At 35.4% G+C, this 13,055-nt stretch overlaps 1 protein-coding gene across 1 annotated transcript; it reads right to left on the bottom strand.

The window, feature by feature from the left end:
* Positions 1–1,503: 1,503 nt before the first annotated feature.
* On the bottom strand, positions 1,504–12,699 carry LOC124171401 (transmembrane protein 181). The gene is made up of 13 exons (XM_046550576.1): positions 12,338–12,699; positions 11,956–12,164; positions 11,452–11,555; positions 7,260–7,424; positions 7,075–7,177; positions 5,417–5,570; positions 5,237–5,317; positions 5,045–5,144; positions 4,829–4,956; positions 4,351–4,500; positions 2,470–2,572; positions 2,166–2,390; positions 1,504–2,075 (listed from the first exon to the last, which is right to left on the bottom strand). The coding sequence occupies exons 2-13, from the start codon at positions 12,108–12,110 to the stop codon at positions 1,945–1,947; spliced, it is 1,599 nt and encodes a 532-aa protein (XP_046406532.1). The 5' UTR covers positions 12,111–12,164; positions 12,338–12,699; the 3' UTR covers positions 1,504–1,944.
* Between the last annotated feature and the right edge of the window lie 356 nt (positions 12,700–13,055).

The raw sequence follows: 13,055 nt of genomic DNA, 5'->3' as shown, positions 1-13,055 counted from the left end.
ACGAAACTTTGAGGGGGCTCGGGCCCCCTCAGGCCCCATGGAGTCGGCGCCACTGCCGTTCTATAACATTCACATAAAAGCTATTGAGTGTCCATTGCAGATTCATAAGGCTAGTGTCTTACAGATTTAAAATCCTTCCTATTATTTAAGACTTAACACTTTCCCATCTTAATCTGTTCCCTTTGGCAACCCATCGATTAAACCTGGACATAACATTCCTTCACCGTCAATTGCATGGAGACATTGCCTCTCGTCATCTGGTTGAAATGATCCCTTTTCATGTCCCCATTTTAAACACTTGGCAAACATTCATGTTTTCACTCCCTTATTCTAATGGAAATTACACTCTTCACTCACCCAAACTATGTGGAGCATTATGATATGTAATATAAATCCAGAGAATTTGAAGAGGAAACTATCTTTGCGTGTGCTTTGACTTTAATAATTTGTTCATATGCATAATGATAAACTTCTATTTTCATTGTTTAATAGATGTGTGACCAGTGGGGTAACTAGGAATATACTTTGGGGGGATGAGGAGGCTTTTTGGGGAATGAGGGGGTTTAGTGGGGGCTACCTGTAGGAAATGGGGAGTTCAGGAAAAATTTTGAAAAATAACATGCCTGCAAATGAATTTTACATATTTTGACACGTAAAATTTAACTTCAAGCAGATGAAGTTATTATGTATCAAATCAGGACAAAATTTTGAAATATTTTTTTGGTTTCTCTGAGGCTTTGGTGGGAGACAAATCCCCCAAATCCCTCCCCATAGTTGCGCCACTGTACGTTATTTTTCTATCTATTATTTTTACATTTGTCTTAGAAGTTGTTTTTTATATTTATGTACCAGCACCTGTGTTTATTTTTTCTATTTACCAACAGTGCATTTTTGATGAAAGTTTATACGACTATATCGTGTATGATCAAGAGCTTAATTTTTTTACTAATTGTACATTTATGTAATTGGGAAATTCTTCAGTCAATAAACATTATTATTATTTTTGTGGTAGGAAACGCTTAAAAAGCATATGTATAGGTACTTTTAGCTGATTGACATGAACATGGGTAGCAAAAAATATTGGCCATTATTTCAGATAGCATTTGGTAAAGGCTACTGTTGTTTTCCAGGTCAGCTTCTACATTACTGCTAGTGACCTAGTTGACCTTTATCCTCCCAATGTAGTTTTAATCTCATTGCGACTAATGTTTGTCCTTACTCAGTGGGGGGCCCAAGAAGACTTCATTGCAGTTATTTGCCGGAAGGGCTTGAGGTATATGAGAGCCTACAATCTGTCAACCAAGCCCAACTGGGACTGTTACTTGCAACTCTCTAATTTGGTTTGTGGATCAACCTTTGGCTCATTCAGAGTTTCATAGGCTGGTATTCATTGTCTCACAAATAAAGTAGCTGCAGAGTAGAAGGCATTCTGTTTGGTTTCCTCAGTTCTTATGAAGTAAATTTCTTTTGATTTAGGGTTAAAGGGAAATAAAATTAGCAAACTGTTACATAGAACAAATTATTTTTGAAATCATTACAGCTTTCATTATTAACAGTCAATGATGTCACCACATCTGTTATGCATTATGCTAGCAAAAATTAAATAGATTCTGATCCAAAAATAACCTTATTGTCACCTTAAATAGAAAAAACTTTTATGACTAGGTACATGTATTCTTCAACTTCAGCTGAGTTCAGTATTGAATAATGAAATATCCCTAGAATTATGAGCTAAATCAAACCATGTAATTGGGGAATCAGACCAGTATACAAACGTTTTTGATGGTTTTATGGGAACCAATAGCCTAAAACATGACTTATATTTTTGAAATTTTCTTCAATGTTTTCTTTGTTTTTAGAAATTTTTGTTAATGACTCCATCAATTTAATATTTTATGAAAAATAACAGTAACCACTAACAGGACTTCCATCAGAAATCAATGTTTAGTCGCTATCATCATCATTGTGACTGCGATTTAAAGGCTGCCTGCTTTCATCATCAGACCCATAAATAACATCTTCATCGCTGTCATTAATCATCGAAAAAGCTGGATTATCTTTTGTAATGTGTGATTCTAGAAATAAAGAGAAATAAGTATAAGAGAATGTAAGCACAACCACTTTTTTGAGTCCATGCATCTGATTAATGTAGTTTTGTTTCTTACCATATGCTGCTGTTTTAGATGGTGAATATACATAAGCCATTGTGTACAGGTAGAAATTAAGTAGTCCATAAAATGACATGAATTCTGCTGAATTTTTGTATGTTGTGGACAACTCTGCTACAAAATTATCCTCCAAAATTCCCACTCCAAACCGAAGAACTGTTATTGTTATACTGATGGATAGTACTATTAGCATCAAAAGTGTTAGAAATTTAAGTCTCATATCTGAAATACAAGAAAAAGCACTTATTATGCATCAAAACTTTTTCTCATTAACAAATAGCATGATAGGGAGAAAACTTACCAAAATATGGCATGGATCGCAAATCACTGTAAGCTCTCAAAGTGAGATACATTAAATAAGTTAAATACACACCTCCAACAGTGAAGAAGAAAACTTTAAACCCCTGAAATGTAAATAAGATGTCTTACTGCATATCCATGCATAGTATTTTGAGCAAAATGAAATTTAAGATACTCTACTATTACTGGGTGGACATGTACCATCAACGTTATTAATTTATAATAGATGATACATTTGAAATAATATGATTCCTGAGTATGTAATTTCTTTTTGAGACCTTGGTCTTCAATATCTAATTATTTCTTCTGGTAATATTTCTGCAAAGTGTCTCTATAAATTAGTCTTGTAATCAAATAGCAGCTTCTCATTGAAGGCTGTGTTTATCAAGTACATATTTCCAAGTAAGTTTGATTGAGGTGAAAATGAAGCAGGTAAATCAAGGCCTCAGCCAGCAGGGGAATAGGGTAGTTTCCTTCATCTAAGAAAACAAAAAGGCATTGATTACGATTCGTTACCCACCATTAGTGTATTCATAATATACAAATTATTTGGTTTTAGAAATACCGGTTTAGACGAATGTCAATGGTCAATTTTTATCGTCATTTGAAAAAGGCCAGATTGGCGCCCATGCGATGCCACTCCACGTGATGTCACAGGGACCTAGATTCTATACGAGTAGATAGGAGTTTTACATTGTCTGAGATTACCAATGCATGCATGAGGCACAGAGATCAGGGAAACGTCTTAATAATCACCTATTAAAACTGCCTATGGTCGGAAAGTTTCCTTCGTTTGACAAGGTATTAATAATCCTTATTTAAGCCAAGCGCTACCAGCTAGCAGGGTACTCTGCTACCTGCTAGCATCCTGCGTCGTATCAGCGCTCAATGCCTCGCCCCGAGGTCACCTCACTTGCGGCAGTGGGAACCAGAACGATGTCACACAGAGTTTTCCTGGCATTCATACTTAGCCGTCGCGTTTTCAAGCACTTGAAAATTTTCACTTTTCATTTAATCGCGAAAAATAGATATCGTCATTTAAAAATCTAAGTGCGTGAAGTATGTACTCTAGGAGTAATAATCTTTCGATTTAGGCAATAAGAAAATAATAGGGAACCACCCTATTGCTATTGGAGGGTTCAAACTCCCCCAAAGGTCATCTTTGCTTAAGGCGAGGAGTTCTCTTCAGGCTAAACCCCCCAAAATGCACCCCTGGCCTAATGAACTTCCTCTCCCTGAAAAATATTTTATAGATACAGTATTGAGTACCATTCTCATCTCAAAGCTGTCACTTTCATTCTGGCTATTGTACCCAATGTGATGAAACTACCCAGCTATTCCTCTTGGGGCCAATTCCTGAAAAAAAACATCATCCTTTCCAGCCAAGGTAAAAAATAATTTTCATCGGATAATGTCAATACATATCGTCTGGCCTACTTTGACTATCACTGTTCTTATGGTAACTACTTAGGAGTAATTTTAGTCCAGTCAGGGTTGGAAGTCGGCCAACAGTGATACCTACTCATGCTGCAACACCAAAATATTTGCGTTTGATAGGTTTAAAGTTGGATGACACTGAAAGGCCAAGTATTAGGCCTGGCTGTGTTACTTGGGCAACAGGCCTACTTGCCCTGATAGTGTGATTGCTTACAGTTAGGTTTCAGGCGTCTACAAATGCTGGATGCCTATAATTTTTACCAAATTGGTTTGAGTTTGTCCAGAGAAGTCCCTCAAGTTTTTGCTCGGTTAGGAGCCCATATCTGTGCTTATTTTACTATAATCTATGATATATTGATAAAGAAAACTTTACATAATAGTATTCATATAGTGTTGAATTTCTATTCTATACATGGCATAAGTTATTAAAATTGATTTTCCTTACATAAAAGTTACTAGTGTCCAACTTGTAACTGTAAGTAGGATCACGTAGCTCATTAAATTCCTGCCATGTAGCCATGGTCACAGCAGAAAGCCACAATAATCCCACTATGAGTAGTTTAGGTGCATAGAAGGTCAACAATCGCCTTTCATTCTGAAATTTAAAAATACAGAATTACAGTTGAAATCATGACAAGTTAAAATAATATCACTTTTTTTATACATGGTATCACATATAGGGAAAGCTTTGTGAATCCAGGGATAAAATTTACTATTTCACCAGGTTTACCAAAGAAGTTAATATCATGCTAAGAACAATCTTTAGAATGCCTCATGTCTTATGAGCAGATTAAGAGAGAGGAAAAAGAAACTAGGAAGGGATGCTGAAAGGGTTAGAGAAGAGCGACTTTTGAGGGGAAGAAGGGGAAGGAGAGCTTGTGGAGGATTAATGAGTGGTTGGGGAGGTATTGGATTTGTCCTACCTGACGGAGACCATGATAGATGCAAAGCCAAAATAGCAGTAAGGCACATAAAAATGATGCCTGTAAAATTGCATCTACCATTCCAGGAATCCAAGAGTTCACCAAAAAAGTCATTGGAAATATTGGATCTGTAAAAAATTGATAAGAGACTTTACATCCATATCTTGCTGCTAATGCTTATGTTTCATAGTGCATTGCAGTGTGTCATGTACTCACCATTGTATAGCAGAAGTAATGGTAATAACACTGACATCCATTTCTGCTCAATAGACCAGTCATGCATTGAAAACATACGTAGGGCATGTGCAAACCAACACTGAAAAGTAAATGGTTTATCATTAAATGGTTTTTTATTGCTGCTATTCTAGGATTAGGATGCCTTTCGTTTTATTTTATATGACTACTTACAGTGACAATGAAAGTTCCCATCAGAAATATGAACCTGAACCATATTTCTATTTGTGTGAAAGCAGGGTTGTAGGATTTGAACTGTAAACAAAATAGAGAAAAAGGTAGATTTGGTATGTTGCAGTTACAGTGAATTTTTATTATTTGTTATTCATTCATGACTCATTCATTACTACTTACATAAAATGTAACATCCTTAATGGAGTATCGTTGGTGAAAACTTTCTAATCCATAGAAATTTACTGTTAATATGTAGTGTGTGTAATCTAGGAAACCCAGGTGCAGGACAATGAATTCTTCACATGATTGCTGATGGCAGTGTAGATGCCGAGACCTGGATAAATATTTATAATTTCGTCAGTGGCTTGGGAATTTCATTAATTAACATGTTCGATGCATATCAATTTATTAAATATAATTATTGGTTGTTTCTAAAGTTCTTATTTTGCTAATAATTCTGAAAGTGTCAAGTAGCCTATTATTGTTTTTTAAGGAATTTAGTTTCCTACAAATTGATTACAGAAATAGGGTAATTTCCTTCATCAAAGAAAACGAAAGGCACTAATTGCGATTTTTTACCCACCATTAGTGTATGCATAATATACAAATTAAATGGTTTTAGAAATCGCAGTTCATACAAATGTTAATGGTCAATTTTAACCTCTTTTGAAAAAGGCCAGATTGGCACCCATGCGATGCCACTCCATGTGAAGTCACAGGGGCATAGATGCTATACGAGTAATCAGGAGTTTTACATCGTCTGAGATCACCAATGCATGCATGAGACACAGAGCTAAGGGAAACATCTCTTAATAATCACCTATTAAAATTGCCAGTGGTTGGAAAGTTTCCTTCGTTTGATAGGGTATTAATAATCCTTATTTAAGCCAAGCACTACCGGCTAGTAGCCTGCATCGTAGCAGCGCTCATAGCCTCATACCAAGGTGGCCTCACACAATGGCAGCTGGAACCAGAATGATGTCACACGGGCTTTTCCCTGCATTCATACTCAGCCATTGCATTTTTGTGTGTTTGAAAATTTTCACTTTTCATTTAATGGCGAAAAATAGATATCGCCATTTAAAAATCTAAAAGCATGAAATACATACTCCAGAAGTAATAATCTTTTGATTAAGGCAAATTAATATAGGCAATTTAGGCAAAAAAATATAGGAAACCACCCTATTGTGAGCTATGGAATCCATCCCTGCCATGGAATCGGTCCATGTTGAGAGAGCCCTTCAAACTGGATTATTTTGCTTCAGATTGTGTCATGCGTGTGGGCAAGGGGTGAAGAAAGGGATTGAGAATATATTAAGATTCTCTGAGGGTTCATTTTTGGGAGGCAGGTTGTGCTGAAATGTTTCTTTTCTGTGGTTGCAACAATTTATTTTTTTAAATTAGATATCTTTATTTGTTTCAAAGATTTTTCACCAACTAATTACATTTTGCAGGAGAAACTAGATTATATCACATTGCCAAACTTTAGTCATAGAAGTATTGTTAGGTATATTAACATCATATTTTATTTCTATTATTATTTATAATTGGCCTATACTTATTTTGCTATGATTATTCTAGATGCCTTTCATGCATCCATAGCATATTCATTACAATAGTGTGTGCCTGAAATTCCTTTAGGATTGGGTCATTTTTTTCATGCTATCATATATTGGCAGTAGGAATTGTGGATTAAGTAACTAAGCGCTCCCAGTCTACAACCATCCCTCTAAAAGTTCTCTAAGTAAATTTTCCATTTCTTTGAATTAACAGGAAATTGTATCAGATTTTTATAAGGACTTGAAGAAAATTTAAGCAACCATTTTACAGAACTTCACCTGTTGTGGGCTTGATCTCCTCTCAGCACCATAACTGGCTTATGATCAGCAGTAATTCCTTCTATAGTCACGCTGACATGAAAAGTTTTGTCATATGTTTCATCTGTAAAAAAGTATAAATTCTTAAGGTCAATCTAAGAATTGTGTATTTTCCATTCAAGGTACCTGCATCACTGTTGTCATACCGTCCTTATTTTCAGTTGCCACCTTGGCAATTACCCAGAGCTGCTGGCTGTATGTTGACATTGCAGGAGTTTTCATGATGAATGGACCAGTTGCAATATCAGTGCCATTTAGTTTTGGCAGAAGTTTGGAGGATTTTTGTTCGGACGTTGTAGTGATGGGTGGACCTATTAATGAGAAATTGAAGAAAAGTAAGACTATGTTACCTCTTGGTAAGGAAATGTATATGCACTCTATATCGTATATTCCTGCCTTCATTAATTCATATCCCAGAGTGCATGACACCGTATCGTGACCATTTTATTTTAAACTCCTTATAGTGACATCATAAAATTATAATGAACCATGAAATATACTGCTTATTACAGTAGAATAAAGACTCCCGATTGAGATTTGAAGTTAAGTTTATTTCCTATTATTTGGCAATTGGTGCCTTTTCTCATTCCATGTAAAAATTTGGGCTCATGAATCGCGGTTGCTCCTGAAACAGTTCCCTACCCCTGGAAACAGTGGCGTAGTTAGGGGGGGGGTCAGGAAAGAAATTCCTGGCAACCCCACTTTCTGGAGAGGGTATTCCATCACTCATTTGAGAGGGAAGGTGTGAATTTTCCAAGGGGCAAAACTTAAGTTTTTAGCATTTATATAGATGTTTTGAAGTATAATGTGGTGCTGAGCAATTTGGAGCAAATGTTTTGTGTTAATGGAAATTTTGCATCGATGATTTGAAATAATGATATGTTGTTGCAGCAAGCTTTGAAATAATGATATGTTGTTGCAGCAAGCTTAAGAAGTAGAGGATTGAATTATGCTCTATTGGTGAACTGTATTTCACATTTTCTCCACTACAAAATATTCTTTACCATAGCATAATTTTTAAATATGATTAACATTCCTATTGAGGGGAAATACTAAGTGTAGATCAGCAATCTTTGTTTTATTGGTTTGAAAAGTCTTTTTATAAATCCATTAATGACAAGCATAGTATAATCACAAAAGTTCGAGAACTTATCATTTATAGGTAGTGACATAGTTCCCCTCAATAGGAGGAGAGTAAAGAGATAATGGATATTTGTGACAGTATTCCTATTCTGCCATTTGTTGCTGCATTTTCCTCTGTAACAAGTACAACACATCATAAATATTTATTTTCTCCAATTAACCCATTGGATACAGTGAAAAGTAGAGTGGTTTGGTTAGGTAAACTAAATTAAGGGGCCATGGTTAGATAAATGAAGTGAAGTGATTTAATCTAACACATTAAATTTATATATTTAGCCTTTAATACATCATTTTTTGGTTCAACCAATATCTCTCAAGTATCTGTAACATACGAGACATGGTGTGCAATGGCTGCCATATTTTACTGTGCTATTTTAATAGCAAAGTTTATAAATTATGAATCTTAAATAGATTAATTTTTCCCTCATAGATTTATCTCCATTGGTTCTGTAGGTACCTTTGCAAAAAATAAATGATAATCGACCTCCTGATTGCATCTAGAAATTGTTTAAATCAACAAATTTCCCCGTATAAATGAGGACTACCATGTTGAGATAAAAATATGGTTGCAATTCATTCCTTTCTTTTATGCTAAAACATCAACTGCTTATTTTCTGAAAATCTTCCGCGCACATGGGAGCATTTAGAGCACTCATAATTATGATGAATTCTGTTCCGAAAAAATCTAATGGTCATCCATTGGGATAATGAGGAGAAAGCCCACATGAATAACCAAAGGAGGCAGTTTATCCATTCATGGCCATTTTCTGAGCAATTTTTATTGTGGCTTCTGTGTCATGCTTTCCCTGCACCTTTTTTGACCACTCCATGAAAAGACCGGTTGCATTGAGGTGGGAAAGGGAGAATGGAGGAGAGTTGGAAAGGCAGATTTGGGGAGTGTTGAGTGGAATGAATAAGGAAGTGACAATCCAAAGAATGGTGGATCAAATTACTATGTATAATCTAAGCTGCACTGCATATTCAATTAGTAAAATTATTTATATGATAATAAATCTGTTATAATTCATTAATCTGTGCATAAATTTCACCATTTTTTATTTCATATGATGCATTTCAACAAAATAGGTATTTTTATGCCAAATTGCAGCTGGGTAAAAGGTAGAAATGATCCCAGTCTGCAGTTTCAGCATTTAAATGTTAATTCTAAAACATTTTTTTTAATAATAATATTATTTGTTCTAGGCTGATGAATTACCTTTAAATAATGCATGTCTTTAGCAATTACGTTAGGAGTTTCAGTTGATATATATTATACAAATTATTTTTGAGAAATTATTTGAAGAATATCAAATTTTCGTATCTGTGAAAGTACTTCTGGTATTTTTATGTGCTGTTTTACAATTACATGACTGCCTTAAATGATAGTATTGCCAAAACAATTTGAAGGATACACTTTTAAATAATAAATTGATAAGAAACTTTTCCCATCTGAAACAGCAAATACCTCAAAATTATTGACTAAAAAATCTTATTTCTTTCAGTATGGTGGGAGCAATTCATTTGCGACTTTCCTACTTAAATTACATGTACCTGCAAGGACAGGTTTCAAAAAACACATGGCAATTGAAAATCAAATTGTCTAGACGATCATTTGAGAAATCTTCCTGAATCTGTGTGCAACAACCATGTAAGCTTATAAATTTAAGGCCATTATCTTTTGTCTAGCTCTTCTATGATGCATTGGGCATATTCATTCATTCTATGCATGAGAAGGCTACATTTCAGGTAACTCACATAAAAAGCCACGCTGAGTATTATTTTTCAAGTATTTATTTTTTTATTCAATATCTCTTTATATGGTATTTTTTTGGATAATCACCTTTGTGGTGGAAAATCAAGATGCACTTCACTTATCATGCATGTCTCCATGAACTGACTTCAATGACAAAAGTTAACCTTTTTCAATCCAGCAAAAAGTAAAGTAAAATTAATGATTTTATCATTTTAACTCGTTAAGACTTTTCACTCAAGCTGGGAATATAGGCAATTGGACCAGAGTGGCCCCATGCAGGCACTGGCCCTCTGGGTTTCACCCAATATCCTGCCTGGGACAGACTGGTTCTATGTCACGGATATCTTTTATATTTAAACCTTCTCACCTCTGTTTGATTTGAAAAGGATACTAAACAATATCATCATTTTTATTTTAAAATGAAATTTATTATTCACCTTAATTTTCAGCATTGTTAGTCTTTTGAATTATGCAAGGATCCAAGCGTATTTTCTTTTTTCACTAATTAAGGTGAAAAATTAATATCTCTTCCCAATATGACCTACAAATAAGTTTTGTAAACGAGATATTTGATTGCTTTAATTTTGAAAATCATCTAGTATTCCTATTAACTGATATGGATGTTTCTATCTATATGACTAGAATTTATTAATAAACTAATCTCATTGATATTTGCATGAAAATCAATAGTATTTTAACATGATCTGCCGGAAGGACAAGAATGCATGTCTTAGCTACATTGCCAAGTCACTGAGGGACACGCATTTGTGTTTCTGAAAGACTGCTGTTCATATGGCAGGAAGAGACCATCTGTTCTTCAGAAGTGAGCTCTAAAAGTATTCTTGAGTGGATCGGGTTAAGATAGATCAGATTCAATTCCTATTGAGATCACAATGATATTTTTTTGTCTAAGTGTGAAACAGGTGGTGGAACTGAAACAGGGGTGGTGGAACTTACTTTTAATCCTCTAAATTTCAGCAACTGAATTCACTCTAGAAAAATTATTCAGTACAATCCCTTGCAATTGTTATGATGAATATTATAAAATTTGCAAAAACAGTGTGCTTTCAGAGCTCAATGTTTTTGTGCCAAGCATATTATTCTTCCAACTTAATTAATTTCTGTCATAACTTTGCCTCTCGACATTATCCTGATCTTAGACTCCAATTTTCTTAAATGTGATTGCCTTGAGTTTTTGTGGTACAATACTTAATACTTAAATTCCAGAGCATTTACCATGTAACCTGTAGTAGAGTGTGTGAGAATTTATGCAGATATGATAGGGACACCTTTTAAGAAGACTAGCAATTTTGATGCGTTAGCTCCACACAATTGATTGCATTAATTGGTTTAACAGGTGTGTGTTGGTGTTGAAAGAACTTGATAGGCTATATACCAAATTATAGACATTTTTATCATCTGATATTGCTATATTTATTTACCTGCCAATCCTATGAACACACCCAACCCAAAGCATGCGAAAAATGCTACGAACACCATGACAAACTCTCTTTTGTGCATCGAATAAAGGCGCATTTGAACGGATCTGAAAACAAAGAAGATGTCATTAATTAATATTTCCAATTAGTAAACAAATTTTCCCTCACCTGCCAGTTAGTCACTTTATCTGAATAGCCAATATTATTTTACATGCCAAATTAAGTTATAGTTTTAAAAAAATCTATTTATATATTCAGTTAATTCATTAAAGGCTCTTTTGCCCACTTTATACGAGTATGACTTCCATTTAATGATCATCTATTCTTATTCCTATCATTTGAAAATTTTGGTGCCGGAGCGACTTTTATGCCGCTATTGTAATTTCATTTCTGGGTTTAATACATTTTATTGGCTATAGAGCATTCATTCCTGGTTGCCAATTTATATTTAGGGTGCATTTTTGTGCCCATCTGCATTAGGACATCGCTTGTGTGGCTTTCACTGACCTTTCACAGCGGTCGTGATGGTAAGCTGGTGCAATGTATTTGTTGAATTCGCTGAACAGGTCGCTGAACTGCGAGAGGCCATTGCGAATCCTGATGCTCCAACTGCTACTTGGCAGCTGGTAGGTGTAACCAAGTGCGCCGTCCCCTTTTGACATGAGTATTGTATGCCGTCACCGCTGGAATTTATGAATAAGGTACTAAAACTGGGACTGAAATTGAAAATACGTCGAGCTTATTATAAATCTCCGAAATTTTTGGGTATCATGGTACTCAATTTTCCTCCTGTATTAATTATAACGCAGCTTCCTCTGTATCATTGTATATAATTTCCTCCGAAAACAATTTCCAAATTTTAATTTGTGAAATGAAAAGCTCTGCTTACCGCTCGCCCAATGTTATCGTGCGTTATTTCCATTACGTTCGCAGGCTTCCCGCTTGATATTTATAAAGCCCTTTATTACTCTTCATAGTCACGGGACAATGCAGCATCTTTAAATAACTCATTCACGCACTTCTATTTGTGGTAAAGGTGCACTTCTAGTCCATCAAATGTGAAGGAAAACAATAATAAGCGCATTGAGACTACGATAAACAAAACCCTTCCGCCAGGGATAGCAGCCTACTACGCTTCAAGCAGGAGCCGTTCGTAGCTCGCCGGTTTATTGATTATCGCGGACCGAACGTATGATGTGAGTCATGACTGATGTTCACCCTGTACTCTCGACGACATGGCGGAAAGTCTACCAAACGATGCTAAATCATTATCAAGAGGTTGTATTTTGCCGAAATCGGAGATCATGAGGGAAGAGCATTTATGATGATGAATGCATTTTTTGTTCATGATATCTGCGAGAATGCGCTGGAAGAAGGCATTCCCGCTCCGTTCCTCGCAATCCTTAAATATATTTCGTGAGGATTATTTTACTTTGGAGTCGACCGAACACTGAAAATCACCTCGCGTTGTTATATATTGACGTAATTTTGTTGGTAATGTCCTGCAATACTATGTCTCTTGCTGCACCGCTTGTTCTTGCGTGTCGTATAGACATCTCGACTGAGGAACATTTATCCTCAGCCACTGTTCATGCGAGTCTAGAGGA

This window comes from Ischnura elegans, chromosome X (assembly GCF_921293095.1).
Source record: "Ischnura elegans chromosome X, ioIscEleg1.1, whole genome shotgun sequence".
In the NCBI taxonomy this organism is placed as follows: Eukaryota; Metazoa; Arthropoda; class Insecta; order Odonata; family Coenagrionidae; genus Ischnura; species Ischnura elegans.
This window is presented reverse-complemented; position numbering and strand designations above follow the sequence as displayed.

Coding starts and splice junctions, on each gene's coding strand:
- LOC124171401 (XM_046550576.1), bottom strand. CDS start 12,110: ATGTCAAAAGGGGACGGCGCACTTGGTTACACCTACCAGCTGCCAAGT. Junction 5,318..5,416: donor TTAAGGATGTTACATTTTAT/GTAAGTAGTAAT, acceptor TTTTGTTTACAG/TTCAAATCCTACAACCCTGC. Junction 4,957..5,044: donor ATTACTTCTGCTATACAATG/GTGAGTACATGA, acceptor AATTTTTTACAG/ATCCAATATTTCCAATGACT.